The sequence below is a fragment of the Plectropomus leopardus genome, chromosome 11 (genome assembly GCF_026936395.1).
Source record: "Plectropomus leopardus strain MGB_pleo_1.0 chromosome 11, ASM2693639v1, whole genome shotgun sequence".
NCBI classification, from domain to species: Eukaryota; Metazoa; Chordata; class Actinopteri; order Perciformes; family Serranidae; genus Plectropomus; species Plectropomus leopardus.
In genome coordinates this window covers 23,776,505-23,799,186 of record NC_142186.1, presented here as the reverse complement: position 1 = coordinate 23,799,186, position 22,682 = coordinate 23,776,505, and the positions used below count along the sequence as shown (strand labels likewise).

The 22,682-nt window shown below is 38.0% G+C and overlaps 2 protein-coding genes and 1 long non-coding RNA gene across 3 annotated transcripts; 1 reads left to right on the top strand and 2 right to left on the bottom strand.

Moving 5' to 3' along the window:
• Positions 1-14: 14 nt before the first annotated feature.
• LOC121945748 (uncharacterized) lies at positions 15-4,888 on the bottom strand. Its single transcript, XM_042490074.2, has 8 exons — positions 4,750-4,888; positions 4,427-4,478; positions 3,811-3,880; positions 3,181-3,519; positions 2,765-2,867; positions 2,145-2,179; positions 2,005-2,060; positions 15-1,854 (listed from the first exon to the last, which is right to left on the bottom strand). The coding sequence occupies exons 3-8, from the start codon at positions 3,869-3,871 to the stop codon at positions 1,729-1,731; spliced, it is 720 nt and encodes a 239-aa protein (XP_042346008.2). The 5' UTR covers positions 3,872-3,880; positions 4,427-4,478; positions 4,750-4,888; the 3' UTR covers positions 15-1,728.
• A 3,746-nt stretch (positions 4,889-8,634) lies between these two features.
• Positions 8,635-12,424, bottom strand: LOC121945747 (cell adhesion molecule CEACAM16-like). Its single transcript, XM_042490073.2, has 6 exons — positions 12,228-12,424; positions 11,777-12,097; positions 10,470-10,745; positions 9,009-9,257; positions 8,830-8,916; positions 8,635-8,715 (listed from the first exon to the last, which is right to left on the bottom strand). Exons 1-5 carry the CDS (start codon positions 12,277-12,279, stop codon positions 8,843-8,845), a joined length of 972 nt encoding a protein of 323 aa, XP_042346007.2. The 5' UTR covers positions 12,280-12,424; the 3' UTR covers positions 8,635-8,715; positions 8,830-8,842.
• LOC148188272 (uncharacterized) lies at positions 10,677-17,282 on the top strand. Its single transcript, XR_015777925.1, has 3 exons — positions 10,677-10,782; positions 11,862-12,070; positions 13,474-17,282. It is a non-coding gene; the product is annotated as an uncharacterized LOC148188272 (long non-coding RNA).
• Positions 17,283-22,682: the final 5,400 nt, after the last annotated feature.

Sequence of the window (22,682 nt, the reverse complement as noted above, 5' to 3'; positions counted from 1 at the left end):
TGAGATACCACATGTTTGATAAAGTGACTGAAAATGTAAAACTTTATTAAATAAAAGTTGCCACAAACCAAAAGTTCCGTCTAAAAGAAAATGTAGAGATAATTAACAGACCCGACTCTGTCTACCTGCTCATCTGCATGATTTGATAAATGACCAGACTGAAATATCTTAAATGCATTACACTGATACAAGTTCCAAGCTCTGTTTTCAAATATAAACTAAATTACAAATACAGTTTAAACTGAATGAGCCCTAAAGTTAATATTTACACACACACACACCCAAAAAAAAGAAAAAAAGCTATGATCTGACAACACGAAGTGAGCCGACATATTCTCACACCCACAAAATGATTGTCAGGAAATGCTGCTGAAAATCAGAAACTAAAACTAACAGAAGGTGACTGTTGGTATTGTGCAGTGATGGTTTACATTGTTACAGTGACTCTGCAAACCACATTTAACACCTTTTTACACAAGGTACGTTTAGACTGCAACATCTGTGAACACTATTATGACATTCAAAGTAGACAGAATCTTTGCCAATGGAGCACACAAAGTACTCTATTATAATATCAATTATTGTCGTTTTTCGTTTAAAGCTGCTGCAATAAGGTTTGAAGAAACAGACAGGATTAGGAAAGGACAAAGAATTTGAAAAACCACAACTTCAGCCTCCCTCTCTGACAAACCAACCCCCAAAAAAAGGCTCACATGCAACACTGAGTTAAAGCTACAAGTAAACTTCACAGTTGCTTATCGTCATGATGTCCAGTTTAACTGGTTTGCAACAAAATGTGTGTCAAGAAGGTTAATTTTACTGCACAGTTGTGCAAGTTTGGTGTCATTTTTAATCTCTTAGCTCTTGCTGTCACAAGAGTGACGTGTTACATTGCTGAGTTGGTTCCCTGTTGATTGTGCCATTTTCCATTTTTTGTCTTCCTTTTTTTGTCTTCCTCCTTTGTTGGTCAACAAAGGAGGAATAGGAACTTTGTGTTATGAGATCTCCTGTAACCACTCAGTCACTTTGACATGGTTAGAGTGTTTTTCCACTGCAGACACATCTCTGAAGGCTTTCCTTGAGTTAAGAAAAGAAATATAAAAATCGGTGAGGTTGTTACAATGTAAAGTTTATGAGCTGAGCACGGTCTGATGGGACCAGTGGGAAAAACACTAACGCGCATATTTAGTGGGCTGCATACCACGGAAATAAACCCGAAAGCTCAAAACTTTTATCGGTATATGCAGTGATCAGTTGCACTAGTGTGAATAAGCACCATCTTGCAGCCCTGTATATAGTTATTAATATACTTCTATGGCTAAACATCAGCGGGCATTGTCACTGTGTGCACCTCAGCATGCTGATGTGAGTATTTACCTCAAGTACCACCTCAAAGAACTGCTAAAAACGGCTGTAGACTCTAACACTTGACATTTTAGAATATCACTGCTAATGAAAGTGCTGCTAACTCATTGATTAACATGTTATACTCCCTTTACGCTGTACTGGATCAGCTGCTGTGAGGCTGTAGTGGAAACACTAGCTTCTGGTGAAAAACCCTGTCTGAGGCCATAAATAGAAGGAGCCACAAAGGTCGTATTTAATAGCAGCTAGAAATAGCTGATGTGCAGATTTACTAAATGATACAAAAATGAAACTGCATGCAGCAGTATAAAAAGTGCAATAGTACAAGAAGGAAGACTTGATCGCTTTTGCATGAATTTCATCTCACTTTGGCTGCTGACGCAAAACTATGACCTCGGAGTAAGTGACATCATCCGCTGTGTGTTTGTCATTGGATGGAGAGTTAGCGTCTCGGGATGGTTTGAGCTTGACGTCAGTGTAGACCACATCCTATGAGAGATTGAGAGATGGAGACTGTTGTTTGGTTGAATTGCTATTTTTGCTTTGATTTTTTTCTGAATTTACTTATCAAAACGACAGCATCATTAGACAGAAACGTATGCGACTTAAATCCACAGATGTGACCACAGAGCAGCTCACCTCGTCTCTCACAATAAAAGATGGCCTGGCCACATCCATCACCGGGCCACCTGCATCTGAAAGACAGACACGTATCCGACATGGGAACTGAAACAAACTAAACTGGTTGTTGTCTAGATATAGAGTGAAGATCTTCTCACCGATGTAGACGCGATGTCTGACCGTAGGATCACGTCTGAGTGAAGGAATCAAAAGAGTTGTGATTAGATTTTCTGCATGTGATCGATCTGATTCAACCTTTCATCTCAAGTAAACTCTCTAGTCCCAGAAACCTTTTTGTTTAAATGTAAAAACAAAAAAAAAAGCTAAAACAAACCAACAAAAGGCACATTTTACATTTCGAATTAACTGAATATAAATTTAAATTAATCTTAATTTAAACTTAATTTATTACATGAATATTCAAAATATGTGGGAAGAGTTATTTTGAGGGTATGTTAAATAAATTGCGGGTTAGGGTTAGGGTTAGGGTTAGCTGAAATTAAAACATAAATGTAGTTCAGGATAGGATTTTGGTGTATACAGGGGAAACACCCCCTAATTATTAAGAACATGTGCATCTGTCCCCCCATTAAAAACATGAAGTAGTAGAGGAGTTTTATTCTAACAAAATTGAAGACATTTACACCACTAATGGATGCAGAAAATGCACAAATTGGTGCCCAATCATTGATCAGAATACTGGAAAATAAGAATTTAAGAATTTTTTTTATGTAGGCCAAAGTAACTACATAAAATACACATCATACATCACACACACCTTCTGATGAAGCGTAGGTAAACTATGGCGGTCACGATCGCCAGCAGCAACAAAACAGCAATCACTATAGCAGAAACCTCCCCTGATGATAACGGCATGTGTTCTGGGAGAAGAAACATGACTGTGATTAACCCTTTGTGTATTTTACATTAGTTTTGTTCATTTAAGTCCAGTTCCTTTATCACTGCTGTATATTTAGACACACAAAGTAACGAAGCAATTGTATTAAATGATCCCACTTATTGACTAAGAGAATTAATGTTATTCCCCACTGACAAGTAAAACATCTGTCAAAAAACAGAAACTAGTTTTTGTATTCAAATAGAGCTTTTGGTGTGGGATCATGTTGATTTTAAAGATTCGCCATACATCATCTTAACATGGAAAGTTTATGTGAACATGCTCTTCATACTCACGTTTAACAACAAGGTTTGTGGTTCCTTCAAATGCCCCACTGGGAAAAGTTGCAATGCTGCAGGTGTACGATCCTGCATCTGTCATTTCCACATTTTTAATGATCAAAGATTGTTTTTCAAGCTCCACTCTGCCCTTCAGAGACGTGTTATGAACACTAACTCCAAATTGAACATTAGAAACAATGAGGATTTGCACGTCCTCTGGTGACTTGAGCTCCCACTGAACCTGAGTAATATCAGCGCGCTGTGGTCCTTGGATGAATTCACATGGCAGGGTGACATCGTGCTCCAGGTATCCCGTCACTGCAGGCCAAACTTTGACTTCTTGTGCTTCAAGAACTGTCAAAAAATAGGTAATATGGTGACAGGAGATGTGCAGTTTTGTTGAGCTCTGATTGCACTTTTTTCACAATTAATTCATCTTTGTAAGGCCAAGTCAGCAGCACTTACAAACTTATCTTTAAGCGTCACTGAGTATTTAGGAAGCTGTGTACCATTAATAGAACTAGTGGGCTCTAAAATGTGTTTAATTCACAGCTGAGTCTCTGAAAGGGAAACATTAAAATACTTTATTACCAGTATTGTTAATATATTATAACATTAGCTTTTAAAAAAAAAATTAATTCTTACCTTGGAGTAATGCGATGAAAATCAACTCCAACACGACGGGTGATTTGGTGCAAGTTTTCATTGTTCACAGCTACAGGTGATCGACAAAATAACAGAAGCGCATTACAGCATAACACAATAATGCATATACGAATTAATGCATTAAGTTTAATAAGTTTTTATTTTAAAATAAAGTTAAAATACACAAAATGGCAAAAATAAAAGTATACATTGCAAAGAGAGGCAAAAAACTGAGTGAGCTTATTTGAAGCCACATTTTCTGTGCAAGAACTGAAACACGACAATAAAATAAAGCTCATTTAGGTATAAAATAGAAGACTAACAGTCTGCAGGTCCATAAAATCAGGCTATTTATCGTTCATGGAGCAGGTTCAGACTTTGCACCCTATGACATCTCAACTTTGAGACTTAACTTATCTGGTTTCTTAGAGAGAGGAGAGACCTTTCCTAGGCCATGGAAATAACATACTAAAACTGCTCACTTTAGGTGGTGATCCCCTCTAAGATTAAACATGAGTGAGTCATGGGGAAAAAAAATCACTTCTTTATTTTGAGCTTTTTTAAAAAAAATCACTTCTTTATTTTGAGGTTTTAGATGAAAATAAAGTAAACTTACAGAGTTACAAAGAGGCAGAAGCGTGGATGTCCAGCTGCTTTAGTCGAAAACACTGAGAAAACATGAAGTGTGGCAACAGGAGAAAAGTCTGAAATAAATGACGACATGTGGCAAAGAGAAAACTTGACATTTGCAAAGAGGAACGTAGAGTCTGAACCACAGAGACTCAGATGGTGCTACTGATAAAAAGTACTATCCTGTGTTTTCAGTGTTTTGTCCACTTACTGTAGTCTCCTTGAGCTTCAAATCAGATCCCCTAACATTCAACGTTTTACTGAAGTGCGTGCACACCTGTCTTACTAAAAGTTATTAAAATAACTTACCCAACAAAGAGAAGAGCACACGGACACGAGGAAGCATTTTCCCATCTCTCAGCACTTTCACCGGCAATAAAAACCAAACTGTGACAAGCCAATTGTTTCTCTTTTGAGTGCTCAAGTTACAAGTGCTGACAGCCTGATTTCCGACTGTTTATTCCTCTTTACTGCAACATCCACCAGTACAACAGCGACCTCGTGTGGTCAGGTGATGATGATGATCATGACTAGAGAAATACTGAGAGTTGTGGTTTTACAGTTTAGAGCTGTATCAACATTAGAGGCTTTCCATCATCACTGGCTGATAAAAAGTATCCAAAATGTCCTGATTATGGTGGATTAAAAAAAAACAACAACTTTTTTTCATTTAGTTTTATTTTAGCTCCATGTGATAACAAATTCAAAACACAAAATGACTTACTGCATTGCTGTGGTGTGTAGATTTCCTGGTGATTTGTATGTATTTATTTATTTAAAAGGGGACCATGGACAGGTTTAAAAAGAAATGTTACCATTTGATGCACCATACCAGATTATAGTTTAGAGCTTATTCACATCTGCAGTCTCTCTACAGATGAAAGACACAGCACAATAAAATAATAATATAAAGATGTACAAAGAGAGAGAGAAAAACACAAGAAAAACAATTCACACACAATATAAAGTCATATAAATGAGACGACACAAGACAGACAATGCAACATCGTACAAAAGCACATCACATACAATAAAAAGCAACACACACACACACACACACACACACACACACACACACACACACACACACAAGCACATCACAAATGAAAGTCTGTCAAGTTAAAAACAATTTCTAAAGTCCCGATTTTAAGGTCAGCGATCACAGAGCTGAGCAGCTTTCAACTGTCTTTTTAAGGTGGTTTTGAAAGTCCTGATAGAGGTGCAGCTCCTCACATCATCAGGCAGCGTGTTCCACTGAATTGTAGCTTTTACAGAAAAAGATCATTGCCCAAATTCAGAGCGACAAAATGGTCTATTGCAGTCTTGAACAGTGATAATCCTAAGGATCTAATAGCATTTACTGACAGAGTATATACATAAAGACATATAGTGGAGGAGGAGCTAAACTATTAAAAATGTTCTAAAATTGTCACGTAAACTAGCCCCACAAAGTTTAATAGTGTTTGATATTCAGTCTTTACATGTCATACTTGTGATATGTTATTTTATATTCTATAAATATAACACTTGCACAGTACTTAAAGTCGCACTGTTCTATTAATGGTTATGCAGTGACCATGCTTTTGTTCCCTTTTATATATGAAGGAGGACATTGTTATATGAAGGAGGAAAATTATTAATCTGAGAATCTGTGCGTTTGCTTGTAAAAGTATTTGAAGAAAGAGGAAGAGGAACATAACAGTGACAAGTTTGAGGATATCCAATTAAGCATCACATTATAGGTCCAGTGTGTAGGATTTGATGGCATCTGGTGGCGAGGTTGCAGAGCCGGGAACTAAGCGTGTAGGAGAACTACGGTGACCAACCCGAAAACGTGAATGTTCCTATCTTGAGTCAGTGTTTGATTTGTCTCTTCTGGACTCCTGTCGAAACACGATGGCAGACTGTGTAAAAGGACCAGGCCCCAAAAGTGGTTAAAAAGAGGAGAAGTCACTGTGTCATATCACATCATATCATATGCAGTAAAATCTGGTCTGGGCATATTTTAAAGCATGACAGCAGATCTATAAAATGCTTTCAAGAGGAGCCTTATTACTGCAAGATCTGACTTACTTAATAATAACTTCATTAATATAGTGCCTTAAAAAGCAGAGCTCACAAAACATAAGCAGAGACAGGTAACTCAGAGGGCAATATAACAACTGAAAGCTTAACAGTTCTCCCAAACATAAGTGAGACAAAATGAAGGCGCACTGATAAAGCAAGCAGACAAAGAAAAAAATAAAAAGCCAAGATTCAAAATGCCAATATAAATACATGCAAATAAAAAGAATAAAAGCAATAAAAAGACAACATGACGTAGAATCAGGTCTGTAAAGATGGATTTAATGCCAGTGACCAATGACTGTCTTATATAATATCTAATGTCCTCTTTAATTCTGTGTACTTTGTACAGATTTTACCACCACATGTACTCAGTCTGTCAGTCAAAGGTCCAGCTGGCCTCGCTCCACAGTTTCAGTTCAGATGCTGTGATAACAGTGAGAGGAAACAAAAGAGCATCAAGCAGACCACTGCATTAATTTTTTAGCCTCGCACCAGTGACCTCGAGTCGAGCCTCCTGATAGAAGCTGCATCCAGGAAAAGTGATGTATAATTATCTCCACCAATCAGAGACCCTGGCTAATTAACCCCAGGTGTGCAACAGGGTAATCAGGTCAGGTCTGCAAAGCTTTGTCTGTTTCAGTTGGTCGAACTCAGCTTGTTGCCTGCATGTAAATTTCTGGTCTAACGGGGGAAGACGGGAATAACAACTGCAACCTGCAGAGCTCTGCATCCTCAGTTACATTCCTTAAAGAAAAAACACACAAGATGTTTTCTAATCGTGGTGCTTTGAACACTGTGAATGTGATGCTAAAGTAGTAATAGCTAAAACGTTGCAGATACACTTCTTTGTTACTCTTAAAGGACACTAATAATCCCAACATTTGGGGGACACATAAGAAACAGGGTGTTTGGTTGTCCTCCACTAGAAAATTTTGAGCATGAAATACTCAATTTCTCAATTTCCTGCATTCTGGTGAAGTTGTCTCCAGTGCCTTTTCTGAATCAGTTCATGGTGTAAATATTTTTTAATTTAGTAAAATAAACGTCCTCTGCTACTTTCATGTTAATTCAACGTGATTTACAGGGCAATCAAACATTAGAAAGTAAAATTAATTGTTAAATGATTCACAATTTACAAAAAAACACCATTTAAAAATAGCAAAAGTGCAGACAAGAGGTACAAAGATTAAAAAAAATAAAACACACAGAAAAAAATTGCAGAATTTCTTAATTGACCGGCATTAAAATGTTTATTTCAAACATTTAAATGTATTTCATGCTTTAAATAGAAGTGATATTTGGGCAAAAACTCGACCTGATATTTGTTGCATCTTGTAAATGTACAGCAACATGATCTGACATTACTTAATACGTTAGATGTTTATTTGAAAGATCATTTTGAATAACACAAGATGTGCTCCATACAGTGTGATATGCCAGACACAGCACAGTCATGCCTGCATGTTATCAAATACACAAACTTATAAGTCAAACTATGTGAAGAATTTCTTGGTCAGTTTGAGTGTTTAACAGAGAAACAGGAGGAGTTTTGTTTGTGGAAACTCTACAGCGTGCTGATACTCAGTGATTGGGGCTGTAATAATGATAAACTGGGTCAGGGTTAGTATCACAAAGTTTGCAACAGTGAAGCAACACTGTTGAACTTTATTTCACCCATGAGGGGAATTTGCACAACTTACTTAAAAAAAAAAAGCAGAAGACAAAATATATGTTTGCTGCTTTTTCTGGGTTAACTTCAGGATTGAAAAATATGAATCCAAATGTTAATGGTAATCTTGTTTGTTTTTAAAAGTGCTCAGCTTCTCAAAAAAATCCCAGAAGACTTTCACATCTTAAGTGAAAGAACACATTTCTTTTTCTTTTCCTTTATAAACTATTGATCTCTGTGTGTTTGTGTTTAAAAGGGATATTGTTTTTCTTTTTTTTTTTTGGCACTATAGAAATAACGTTCATGAAGCTATTATCTGTGAAACCAAATGTGCACGCAGGCATTTATTTGCACTCTTACATCTCCAAAAGTCTGTTAAATTCAGGTATAAGGTAATTGCTTTTCCTATGTGAGAGTTTATGCTTTGAGCTGTTGCATCGAAGTCTCCTGAGTCAAAATAACTTTTTATGTATAGCACATTTTTATTGATTTTAATCAGGTTGCTCTGTCATAAGCAAACTCATCTGAGAAGAAAGAATCTGAAAAAAAAGGATAAAATACATGCCATGTAGGTTAATGTGACGATAAGAGAATAAATAGATTAAAGATGTTATATATATAATATGACAAATATATCATGAAATTAATCTCACCTGCCTCCTCCTGTTACAGTGACTCTCTCAGAGTCAGCACACTGAGCAGCAGCAGTAAAAACGACCAGCAGGGAGTGGTGCAGGACGCTTTATGCAGTAGAAAAAAAGACAATTATCATCCCTCAAAAATGCCACTCAGCTTTAAAATGTACGTAGCTCTGAAAAAAGTGAAATCTCACCTCTCAGATACAGAACTGTAGAATTTTCCAGCATGGTCACCATGTTTCTGGCAGTGCAGGTGTAATTCCCAATGCTCTCTGCCTCCAGCCTCTCTATGATGAACATTGATTCATTAACATGTGTCTCATTGTTGTTGAACATCCAGCTGAAGTTTGCAGGAGGGACGGAGTCTGCTGTGCACTGCAGTGTGACTCTGCGTCCAGGTGCTGCTGCAGATGGTCCAATAATTGAGATATTATGTGGTCCAACTGTAAAGGGAAAACATGCAAGAAATACTTCTTTGTAAGAAGAACATCCCAATACAAGAGAAAGAATATTATTTGAGTAAAAGCAACCTAGTTGCAAGAAGAGAAGGTTGGCATTGTACGTTTCTACAAACTATAGATGCGTTACATTTGTACTGACATTTCTAAAGTGACGTAGTATACGAGTTAACTTTGTAATCGGGAGGTGGAGGGAGTGATAGATGACGTAACTTGTATGCGAGATGTCTCCCAAGCTCCAGACCACTATTCAACTATTCAAGACCAACAAACATCAAAACTAGCTGTTTTTTTAGTGAGTCATTAATACTTTCCAGATGCTATTCAGCCACCAAACAAAGGTGTTTTTTAGGGACCAGTTGCTGTGCTTCCATATGGGATAGTGCCACAAAAAGCAGTTGTTCTGTCCAAAATATGATCTTTTCCTAACCATAACCCAGTGGTTTTAATACCTAAATCTAATGTTAACCACAGCATTGTAGAAACAGAACAATCACAAATGTAACACATCAGTGGTTTGCAGAAACATTTAATGACAACTTTTATTCTGAATATTCTTGGTAAAAAGTATAATTAGGAAAATGTGCCCAAAGTATTAAAAGCAAAAGAGCCAAATGCAGAAAAATGTCCCTGTGACCATTACAGTACTATATATTTTATATCATTAGATCAATTACTCATGCAATAAATCTTCATCATTCAGAGACGAAACCGCTAGTCGGTTGGACGAATCAGGATTAAAGAGTTTGCTCCGATGACAAAGCTGTAACAGATTTGAAGTTTTTCTTTGACTGCTGCACACTGACATTAATTGTAATCCTCTTACTTGATAGCATATATATAACTATAATATAGTTGAACCTGTAAAGATACTACAGTAACACACTTGACCTGTGCAGTGGCACTTAGAAACACTATTATAGAAATAAAAGAAAGCTGCCATAATTAACATAAATGAGCATTCCCTCTAACTAATTTAAGTCTTGTTTTGTGCTTACTTCAATGTACTTTGTTACATTCTGCCACTGAATGCTATATTAAGGCTGTAAAGTTCAGACCTGTACCAAAGGACTAAGATCTGCTACCTGAAGTTTAAAAAAACACACCATTTTCATTTTGACATGACTCTCCATTGTCTTTTTTGTTTTTTTTAAGAAATAGTAACGGGGAGCTGACTGTACGGAGAGCAGTACTCACAGTTGACAGTGAGATCAAGGGTCGCAGTCATGGTGCTGACGGGGTTGCTGAGTCGACACTGGTAGGTGCCGTGGTGGGAGCTGTGAACAGGTTTCATGAACACCATCCTTTTGTCCATGGAGAAGCTGACTCTGTCACTCGGATGGAGGGGCCGGCCGTCCTTCATCCACTCTCTGGTGCTGATGGAGCCGGAGGCCTCGCAGCTGAGGTTGGTGGAGCTTTTGTCCTCTATCAGGATGGCTGCGGGGCTGTGGATGGTGGCTCCAGTTATCAGCGCTGGCACAACATAAAGATCGTCAATACAGTGAAAATGGTAAGATGATTTGAGTTTGCTTCAATCATTCCAGTTTCACTTCATGCAGATGTATTTTTTTAATTTACCTATTTATTTGTTTGTTTGTTTGGTGTCTGTTAAAGGTTAACAAGTGCCACATTGATACAGGCTGAATGTGTTAGTTATTTTGAAAAAGTTGTGATCTAATATTAATCCTGTAGCATTTTCTGCGCTCTAAAATGTCAAAGAATTTTATTTTCTATTTTACTAATCAATTCTTTTGAACTTGTATTATTCAGACTAGTCTTATGGGCCCAGTTTGTAGGATTTAGGGGGATGACTTGTTATAAATGAAATAAATATTTCAGTGTATAATAACCTGAGAATAAAAAATTGTATGTTTTCTTTACCTTAACATGAGCCGTTTATATCTACATAGTGAGTGAGTGTTTGTCCACGAGTTTTGGTTAATTCAGCTCACAGTAAAAACCTCCTGAACAATGAACACTGAAATTATTCTGACTGGGAGTTCACATTTGCCATATAAAAAAAAGTTTCAACTTGTAATCTACAATCCTCACAGTTAGATGCCACCAAATCCTACAAACTGGTCCTTTAATAGTAGCTACACTGCATTTAACTACACATATTGTTTGTGAATGTGGCAAATATAACTTAAAAATTCTTAAATCCTTGCAGGAACTTTCACACATAAACAGCACAAAGAGTAACAGAATAATGGATTTACTGGGCTACGTCCAATTAATTCCCTAAAATCTAACAAATCCAGAATCTATTCACAAAACAGCATTAAACTGTGCACTCAAAGATTACTCAACTGTTCTGCTGTATTAAAAGAGGTATAAATTAAATTTAAGATTTCTATACTTAAACACTGGCTATCCATTATTTTTATATATATACAATTCAATTAAAAGATAACACTCATTTTCAGAAGGATTGCTGTTCTTCAAAAGAAACACAGCTGAATTCTTCACAGATATTTTAAACATGACTGTAGCATTAAACCTACCATACACACTCAGGGTTGTCCTCCCCTGTGTCTCCAGCCCTCCGTCTGGTATGATGGTGACGGTGTACTCTCCGCTGTCCTCCAGCAGCAGGTTCCTGAGCTCCAGGGTCCCCGTGGATCGGTCCAATGAGATCCTGTTGGCATGTCCGGGCTCGATGACGTCGCTGCTGGTAGAGGTGATGATGTTCACCCTTTTGAAGCTCCAGCTGACGGAGAGGAATGGACTCTCTGGAGGTCTGAGGGTGGTAGTGAACTTCACTGTGCCTGCTACAGCTCCGCTCAGGGGTCCCGGGGGTAAGATACCTTCACCTGCACACATAGCTAATCACACAAAATATAAAAAATAAGAGCAACTCCGTCAGAGTTCTGGCATTAATGTTTAGTTACATGATAAATCCTTGTTATTAACTCATAATTTTCCCTATCAAAACGTCATCTGGATTTGATCTACCTGATAAAACAAGCACCAAACAAGCCACAGTCCTGAGCACCTTTTTTTCCATGCTGAATAATGATGTTTGTCTTGCTGTCCTGTCCAAAATCAAAAATATGGAGAATCACAAAGTGCTCCTGCTCTTTTATCTTCCGACACCCACAGAACAAACTCCAGCCCCCCTCTCAGTAATGAAAAGCACAAACACTGTTTAAGATGCCACTGTGTAAATACGCCAGAATGCCTGTGGGTATGTGTTCACTCAGGAGTTCACCCAGGCTCAAGTTAATGGACTGAGTTGGTGTTTTTTTCGGTGGGTGGGTGGTGGGGGGTGTCCTTTGATCGGGCAAATGGTGCTCAGCAGTGTTTAAAGGGACAATAATTATTTGTCACAGATTTCGCTCAAAATCTGTGACAAAAGAAGAATTACAGCCACTAAACAACTCAACAGATCTTACATCATTAAACTAAACCTTGACACGATTCTTGTAAAAAAAAAAACAACAAAAAAGCAAAAAATTTTACTGTACAAATTTAATTTTAAAATTTAATACAATTTTTAGAATTTAATTTAATTTTAAAAATTAAATTAAATTCTAGTTCAACAATAAGATAGAAAGCTACTAAAGTAATATTGTTAAGAGAAATCTTGACCCATAGGAGGTCTCAGTCAATTTTAAGGTAGTTTCCACCTTAAAAATGTTTCTCAAAGGTCCAGATTCAAGGGAATATATTGGCAGAAAAGGAATATTATATATAGGAGTATGTTTTCCTTAAGTGTATTATCACCTGAAAAGTCAGTCAAACACACACAGACTCAAATGAAGTTGATTCTGATGAACGTCTCCTCAAACTTAAACCAGTTATGAAGATTAAAAAACATCTCAGAGCAGTGCAGCATTGCAGGGCGTTGCATCAGACTGTTTGACTGCCATGTATTTGTAAATGATACAAACTCTGCTTTTAGACTCATGAATTGACATTTTCAAGTTGGCCAAACCAGAATTCATAAAACAGGCATGAGAGCACAATACTTTGACCATCTTTACACTTTGTGCGCTTGATGTTTTGTTTGGGGGTAAAATAATAATAATTCAGCCTCCGGTTTAGTTCCTCATTTTACGTATCGACTAGATTTATGAATGCTTTGGGGTATGTTGTAAGCATTTGAATATGTGTAGCAAAGTCCTGAGTCATGGTGCTGGAGGCGTGTTGTGCATCAGTTTTACAAGCTGCTCGGTGAGTGCTTTTGGGTCTCTTACAGGACGGTGTTTGGGAAGCAGCAGTGAGGCATAGCATTCCTCAGGGAGGAGGATCAAAGACGTCCAGACATTTAGCTTCCTTCAGATAGCTTTACAAACACGTCTCTGCCTTCAATGTCTACAGATAGACTGAATCTTTAATAGGAAAAAAGTACAAGATTTTTTTTTTTTTATATATAGTATGGCTAAATGTGTATTAGTGAATATGTATAAGTGGCATACTGGTTCTTGTACTGTGACCCAAGCACAAATCAGCTGAGACAATGGGGTATTCACAATGTAACACGTGAGACGTCAGTCAATGTGTCAATCACAGATGGGTCATTCCCGTTATGTAGCACGATTTCTGTCTTCATGAATTACTTCCTCATATTTTCTCTAAAATGTGTCAAATATTTACAACAAATTACTTAAAGGGACAGTATTAATAGCTAGAAATGTTGCAGATACAGTAATTTTCCACCCTCTGCTACTGTAATTTCTTCCTTTGAGCTTAAAACAGAAATTTTATGATGGACATTTCCAAGAAGTGATTTTTTTTATTTATATATTTATTTATGGGAGTGGCTTAAAGGAGTAAAGAAGGTTGAGCGAGAACTTTCATTCATTTCTTTTTCCTCTCATCTTTCCTATAATAATCTGTTTGTCCCACACCTCAACTTCCTCCCTGTTGGGTTAAACTAAGAAGAAAGTAGGTCCAATCAAATCAAAAAAATTAACATATTTGATATAGTTGATAAAGGTATGGGTATTTGCAGAAGGTTAGCAAGCTAAATCTGGATAATTCACAGAGCTATGGGTTACTTACCTCAAAATTTCCCACCCTGTTAGATCTGAATACCAATATGAACCAGTCCACCCATCAGCACTATTACTGGAGTGCCTGACTGACCAATATGTTTTTCTGACAGTTAAACATGACACTGTTCTTTTTCATGCAAAACAATAAAAAATGAATAGAAATTCATTTTTAGGGGGTTTGAGACTGAAATGTTGCTGCATAATTGGATTGACCCACATACAATCTGGCCTCTCAGTAACAATGTGCTTTTGTAAGTGGTATTCACAGTGTAAATATGATGTTACTCAACCTCTGCTGTCATGTTGTCACGCGGTTTACTGGGAGTGATGGATTGGTGTGACTCATTAGGTGCAGAGTGATTGATAAGACAAGAGAAGCGGTTCTCGATGTTTATCTCCAATTCTACCTTTTTATGTTATCTTTATAACTTTCCAATTTTGGTTTGTTGTTTGATAAAAGACATTTTTTAAGGGGTTAATTTACAGAAAATGCAAACGTAGCAGATAACTTTTTTCTGTTAAATCATCTTACAACATCTCAGATTTATCTTGTGACACTTAGGATATAGAAAATTTTATCCAGTGTAACTAACCAAACTGTCAAAAACAAACAAAAAAAATTTCTTTGTACAGAGAAATGATTTAGTGAGGTTTTATCATAATGTTCTTAAAGTCAAACCAGAATGAAGCATACTATCAACTAATCTAACAAAGCTTAATTCCATATACTTTAATTACTTTAATACAGAAACTTAAGTTTTGTGTGATACAGAAGGCATTCTTAACATATGGAGTCACTCTGCATCTCTTTTTATGAGCTTGGATTCTTGGGCTATTTTCCAAGTCTGTAAAGTTTACAGTAATGTAAGCAGAAGACCACAGACAGACGCAGTTTACATTAAAAACCAAACCCCTTTTGTCAACATAATAATTGCGTCAGTCGAGTCAGTGTTTTGCTTTTGAAAAACAATGCTGTTCTGTGTGTGTGTGGGGGCACTCCTTCTCACCCAAGATTTTAATGAAGTAACTATAGTCCTGCATTATTGGAAAGAATAAGCAAAATAAAAGATATCCCTCCTATCATTTTTGGTTTAGAAGACAATGTAAACTCGTACGTCTTACAAAAGATTACCTTTTATCTCCATTTTCCTCCAATTTGTCTTTTCTCGTACAATAAAGGTGATAGGGCTACAACTGACTTTATTATTATTATTATTATTATTATTATTATTGTTATTATCATTATTGCATAAACTCCATGTTTTAATGTGCTTTTAAAAAAGCCTAACAAAACTCCTCAGAACCCAAGGTGACATTCTCGGATGTCTTTGCTTGACCAAAGGTCTAAAACCCAAAGATACTCAGTTTACTAAAGTGTAATATATGACAAAGTTACTGTATATGAATCATCATTAAATCTTTGCTTGAAAATAATTAATTGATTGTCAAGATATTCTAGTGTTGATAAGCTGATCAATTTATGGACAACACACACATTCTTTCGCATATGCTGACCATATGTTCCTGTAACACTTTACATGTATGCAGCGATAAATGATGCTCAAATTTCAAGACAACATCCAAACTTAAAGGAAATTTAGATTTTAGTCCACAATGTTGTGGAGAAGCTTAACTCTGGGTAACATTAAAATGAATGTTTTCAGAAGAGAATGTGAGTTGAATTATGTGTCTGAGTTTCACAAAAAGTTAAAAGCTTTTGGAAAAAGTCTCAGCTTTTTAGATCTGGCTGACCTTTTAGAGAGTGTAGCCACTGCCTTACTTGGTTAATTGTTAGTTAATATTTTTACAACAGAGAAAAGCTATCAGCTGTCAGAAAATATTCATGTAATGATGTTGCCTGACTGACATGAACCAAATCAGAAAATACAAAGTAACATTTTGTTACATCCCAGTCACCAGAATAAAATGTTGGCATTGTACATTTGTGCAAAACATAAACATGCAGCATTTGTATGTTACATACATGAAGATCTGATTAGATGTACGTATGTGAGCTGAGATTATAATAAGGAGGAAGAGAGGATGGTGGATGAGGTGATACTGAGGCGAGGAAGCAGCAGACTAGGGAACTAACCCAAATCCTAACCTCTAACCCAACATTTCCCAAACCTCTCCTCGAGCACCACCAGTCCTGCATGTTTTAGATCTCTCCCTGCTGCAGCACAGGTGATTCAGATAATCAATTCATTATGAACTCCCGAAGCTGCTGATAACGACTTGATCATTTCATTCAGAGGTGTTGCAGCAGGAGAAATCTAAAACATGCAGGACAGGTTTGGGAAAGACTGCCCAAACTCCAACCCAACAAAAGCAGGTATTCTTTAAGCTTGTAGCAACCAAATGAGGTATTATAAGCCAAAACACATTTTGCTAACCCAAGCCAAGTTGTGCTGTGCCTAACTAGACATTAACCAGGGTTGTCAGAACTTAAAATTGAAACGTAGAACAACATACATTTTCAACAGCTACATATCAAAACTACAGATGTAACATATCTGTGGTTTGCAGTAACATACAATGCCAGCATTTATTCTGGTGATTGGGTTGATTGTTAATATGCCAAAACCTCAAGTCAAAGTCACAATGTTGTACCGTATAGACTCTGGTGTCCTGAGTCATTTGAAATACCAAAAGTAAGTTAGAAAGCTAACCTTACATATCATGTCATGTCATTTCATTTGAAAATGCTCTGAATGCTTGTCAGTCCACTTTTTTTTTCCTGCAGCCAAATGAGAGATGGAAATGAGTTGTGAGATTATTGGCTGGCAATGTTTTTTTTAGTGTTCTTTTTAACCTCAGATAAATTATCTCATTGTTTCATATCTCCTGTTTGTGTATGTTATAATATGATATAAAGACTAAAACAGACTGAAAATGTGTGAATGCAGACTCAGTGGTGCTGAAATACAAAACAAATACTGCTATAAAACCACAAGTAGATTTTTGTATGGTCAGTGATGTGCCTCCTGTATAAGGGAGCAATTGCCACGTAAGTCAGAGGATCAAGTCCTCCAAAGTATATAAAAATAGAAATTCGTCCCAATTTATAATGTGTAATAATGAAAATTCCTCTGAAGGTAATTTTCTCTTCTTGATACTTTGTGTTAAATTAACTCAAAAACACTGGATGGTAACTCAACTGTTCCTGCTTACTTGATTGTTCCTGTAAGAGGAAAACTGTTTTTGAGAACTGGTTCTGTTATTGACTGAGTCAGTTAACTAGTCCAACGTCATACAGCGTCACCAGGAATTAGGGTTAATTTGGGCTACTGTAGAGATATTAGCCTGGTTTATCTGATGTATGACTGCAACCTTAGAGTGTACAGAGGAAGTGTGAAAGACAGGAGGTTGTATTTCTTACTTAAATTTTCCAGTGTTCCTACTTTTTGACTTTTTTGTAAGTCTTTTTTGTAATAAGCTTGCTGAGATCATATGGCCTGACAAACCAGTTAAATTCCTCTGTCCTTGTCCTGCTCTGCCCAAACCTAGTGGATTAATCATTTGCGAGTTCAAGAGTAATAGCCCGATAAAACTAAAAATGATAAGATCTGACCTGAGAACAGGTCAGAGCAGCTACCAAGCACACCTCCATGACTTCCTTTGTGTCGGACCACACTGGCTCGATGCACATGGACACATCTGTTTAAGGGTCAAATGCATAACTTCATGCTGTCAGTAATAAATAACAGACAAAGTCCATTTATTTTTTACACAACAGATGCCATAAAATTTTTATTATAGACATAAATTATGAACGAAGAAATATTGCTCGAAAGAGTCCAGTAATAATAATCAGCAAGACTGATGGTGTGATGATTTCCCATCTGAATCTAGATGATACATTGAAGATGAATATTTCACATGTTGTACAGTAGATAATTAGACCAACAAGATATGCTCTCTAAATATTGAGAAAACAATGTAATTTAAAGCTGCAAGCAGCAATGAACGGGCCCTCGCACCCCCACGCAAGTCCAGGATACTGGCGGGACTCTGCGTACTTTTTCCAACTTTCACTGAAATGGTTGATTGCGTCACTCAGAGAGCTTGGACCCTTGAGTGAGATATTCCACATAGTGAATTACTTCCTTTGGACACACAAAATCTACGTCATCTCAGTCTACATCATTTGTAGACCAAAACGTGAATTTCATGAAAATCAAGGGATAGTTTTTCAGTAGATAATTAGACCAACAAGATATGCTCTCTTAATATGGAAAAAACAATTTAAAAAAATTAAAAACTATTGTAGTTGCTAAAATGAGATTCCTGATTTTGACTTTCAATTACACTTACTAAATGTAATCATGTTTAATGTGGCACTTCAGTAACAAAACTGGTTGTTCATCAGGGCCGCAATTCAAGAGGAAACCAGTCAGTTTATTCTATTTACCGAGAGCCTTGTCCCATTTACACTGGGCAGGCGCCAAGGGAAAGGAACATGTCACCAGTTCAGTTGAATAATTGCATACGGATACTTATATTAATGTCAAAAACATTGAAAATTGAGAAATCAGCTCAATGTATTGTATTGATAGTAAGACAGCATCAAGAAGACAAAAATATGCAAATCAAAAATTCCAAGGTTAAATTTTAATGCATTGTGAATGGCATGTATTGTGTGGCATTATGTAAGTACAACAAGTAAGCAGTAACTTTGCACAATCTGTTACAAAGTGCTTCATATTTGAATATCTAAACAAAACTACAATCATTATCGAATAAGAAAAAAAGAGGCAAGAAATCACCAATAAAATGCAGTTGAGACTCAGTCAATACTTTGTTACAATGCTCATAGAAAAAAAGCTACAATAAATAAATAAACACCACCAACCACATGGCAGAGGACCAATACTCATGATATAAAATCTACATTTAACATGATAAAAAAAAAATTGATATCAAACAGCATATCTATTTGTTCTCACCTGTGATTACTTTATGAGCTTCAAAAATAAGATAAGTTGATCACTTTCAGTGAAATAAAAGGTTTATGATACCCTGAGGAAATTTGGCATCATTGTAAATTCTGCTGTATGAGTCACAGTCGTGTAGTCAGTATCGTTTCGCAGAGCAGCTTGGTGTGAAATGTCTGCTAAATTTACACAGTATTTTGAACCTCATGATGAGATTATGTGTCTTCTCGCTCCTCAGAAACTACTCTGTGGGGAAAAATATCACTGTGCAATATTAGCTGCAAAATATATAATGCTACTGGTAACAGTTACTCCACCCATCATTGCATTTTAAAAGATGAGTAGGGATGAACACCTTTATCTGTGAGAAGGGCTATGCATTGGTTTTTTTTTTTCATTTAAAAAGTCTTGAAAGGCAACAAGACACCATACCTCATCGCTTTATTACACTGACCACACTGGTGACTGTTTTTAATGGTGTTCAGTCTGTTGTTATTGTTTATTTTTTTCTATGTGTTTTCTGTTCTCTTGACATCATTGAAAATGAGGGCTTGCCCTAAATGATTCCTTGAGATTTAAATAAAGGTTGAACGATAAATTAATGTTGCCATACCAAAAAAAGAAAAAGCTCGAAATGTTTCAGAGTGATTATATCTATAAAAGAATGTATTTATTTTGTGATTATGGTTTATTTTGAGTAAAACATCATTATTCAATGAAGTGTAATTTGGCAATAAAGTAATTTAGAATCATGTCAATAAAGCTTTTTTGATTTGAATGGAACTGTTTCCATAGCGTTCGGAATGTGATGAAATCATGACTTCAAAGTATGTTCCGAGTGCCTTTATGACATCATTGTGGAATCAGTATAAAAGAGTTTGAATCTTGAGTCCATACCAGACAGCTTCTCCAGAGCCATGCAGCATCTGCATCTCAGCAAAGAACTGGACGACATGAAACAACAGCTGGTCCGTCAGAAGAGCCTCAAAGAAGTCTTCATTAACAATGTCCGTGACAGTTGGAGCAGACGATCCAGACCCTGCTGAAAAACTTGTCTGAGAAGGAGAAGTTTTGCAAAGACCAGGAGAACCTGATGTCCGTGAGGGACATTCTGGTCCAAAAGCTGGAGCAGCAGACACAGACCCTGCAGAGAGATGTCTCTGAAAAAGAGACATTTATCAAAGAGCAGGAGGACCTGATGTCTGCTAAGGACACTCTGGTCCAAGAACTGGAGCAGAAGATCCAGACCCTGCAGAGAGATGTCTCTGAGAAAGAGGCATCTTTCAAGGAGCAGGAGGACCTGATGTCCGTGAAGGACATTGTGGTCCAAAAGCTGGATCAGCAGACACAGACCCTGCAGAGAGATGTCTCTGAAAAAGAGACATTTATCAAAGAGCAGGAGGACCTGATGTCTGCTAAGGACACTCTGGTCCAAGAACTGGAGCAGAAGATCCAGACCCTGCAGAGAGATGTCTCTGAGAAAGAGGCATCTTTCAAGGAGCAGGAGGACCTGATGTCCGTGAAGGACATTGTGGTCCAAAAGCTGGATCAGCAGACACAGACCCTGCAGAGAGATGTCTCTGAAAAAGAGACATTTATCAAAGAGCAGGAGGACCTGATGTCTGCTAAGGACACTCTGGTCCAAGAACTGGAGCAGAAGATCCAGACCCTGCAGAGAGATGTCTCTGAGAAAGAGGCATCTTTCAAGGAGCAGGAGGACCTGATGTCCGTGAAGGACATTGTGGTCCAAAAGCTGGATCAGCAGACACAGACCCTGCAGAGAGATGTCTCTGAAAAAGAGACATTTATCAAAGAGCAGGAGGACCTGATGTCTGCTAAGGACACTCTGGTCCAAGAACTGGAGCAGAAGATCCAGACCCTGCAGAGAGATGTCTCTGAGAAAGAGGCATCTTTCAAGGAGCAGGAGGACCTGATGTCCGTGAAGGACATTGTGGTCCAAAAGCTGGATCAGCAGACACAGACCCTGCAGAGAGATGTCTCTGAAAAAGAGACATTTTTCAAAGAGCAGGAGGACCTGATGTCTGCTAAGGACACTCTGGTCCAAGAACTGGAGCAGAAGATCCAGACCCTGCAGAGAGATGTCTCTGAGAAAGAGGCATCTTTCAAGGAGCAGGAGGACCTGATGTCCGTGAAGGACATTGTGGTCCAAAAGCTGGATCAGCAGACACAGACCCTGCAGAGAGATGTCTCTGAAAAAGAGACATTTTTCAAAGAGCAGGAGGACCTGATGTCTGCTAAGGACACTCTGGTCCAAGAACTGGAGCAGAAGATCCAGACCCTGCAGAGAGATGTCTCTGAGAAAGAGGCATCTTTCAAGGAGCAGGAGGACCTGATGTCCGTGAAGGACATTGTGGTCCAAAAGCTGGATCAGCAGACACAGACCCTGCAGAGAGATGTCTCTGAAAAAGAGACATTTATCAAAGAGCAGGAGGACCTGATGTCTGCTAAGGACACTCTGGTCCAAGAACTGGAGCAGAAGATCCAGACCCTGCAGAGAGATGTCTCTGAGAAAGAGGCATCTTTCAAGGAGCAGGAGGACCTGATGTCCGTGAAGGACATTGTGGTCCAAAAGCTGGATCAGCAGACACAGACCCTGCAGAGAGATGTCTCTGAAAAAGAGACATTTATCAAAGAGCAGGAGGACCTGATGTCTGCTAAGGACACTCTGGTCCAAGAACTGGAGCAGAAGATCCAGACCCTGCAGAGAGATGTCTCTGAGAAAGAGGCATCTTTCAAGGAGCAGGAGGACCTGATGTCCGTGAAGGACATTCTGGTCCAAAAGCTGGATCAGCAGACACAGACCCTTGCAGAGAGATGTCTCTGAAAAAGAGACATTTATCAAAGAGCAGGAGGACCTGATGTCTGCTAAGGACACTCTGGTCCAAGAACTGGAGCAGAAGATCCAGACCCTGCAGAGAGATGTCTCTGAGAAAGAGGCATCTTTCAAGGAGCAGGAGGACCTGATGTCCGTGAAGGACATTGTGGTCCAAAAGCTGGATCAGCAGACACAGACCCTGCAGAGAGATGTCTCTGAAAAAGAGACATTTATCAAAGAGCAGGAGGACCTGATGTCTGCTAAGGACACTCTGGTCCAAGAACTGGAGCAGAAGATCCAGACCCTGCAGAGAGATGTCTCTGAGAAAGAGGCATCTTTCAAGGAGCAGGAGGACCTGATGTCCGTGAAGGACATTGTGGTCCAAAAGCTGGATCAGCAGACACAGACCCTGCAGAGAGATGTCTCTGAAAAAGAGACATTTTTCAAAGAGCAGGAGGACCTGATGTCTGCTAAGGACACTCTGGTCCAAGAACTGGAGCAGAAGATCCAGACCCTGCAGAGAGATGTCTCTGAGAAAGAGGCATCTTTCAAGGAGCAGGAGGACCTGATGTCCGTGAAGGACATTCTGGTCCAAAAGCTGGATCAGCAGACACAGACCCTTGCAGAGAGATGTCTC

Excerpts from the sequence above, each read along its gene's own strand:
- LOC121945747 (XM_042490073.2), bottom strand. The coding sequence starts at position 12,279 with ATGGAAAAAAAGGTGCTCAGGACTGTGGCTTGTTTGGTGCTTGTTTTA. Across the intron at positions 12,098-12,227 it reads TTTGGTGCTTGTTTTATCAG|CTATGTGTGCAGGTGAAGGT; the intron begins GTAGATCAAATC and ends TTGTGTGATTAG. Across the intron at positions 10,746-11,776 it reads GACAACCCTGAGTGTGTATG|CGCTGATAACTGGAGCCACC; the intron begins GTAGGTTTAATG and ends ATGTTGTGCCAG.
- LOC121945748 (XM_042490074.2), bottom strand. The coding sequence starts at position 3,871 with ATGAAAACTTGCACCAAATCACCCGTCGTGTTGGAGTTGATTTTCATC. Across the intron at positions 2,868-3,180 it reads CACAAACCTTGTTGTTAAAC|AACACATGCCGTTATCATCA; the intron begins GTGAGTATGAAG and ends TTCTTCTCCCAG. Across the intron at positions 2,061-2,144 it reads CAGACATCGCGTCTACATCG|ATGCAGGTGGCCCGGTGATG; the intron begins GTGAGAAGATCT and ends TCTGTCTTTCAG.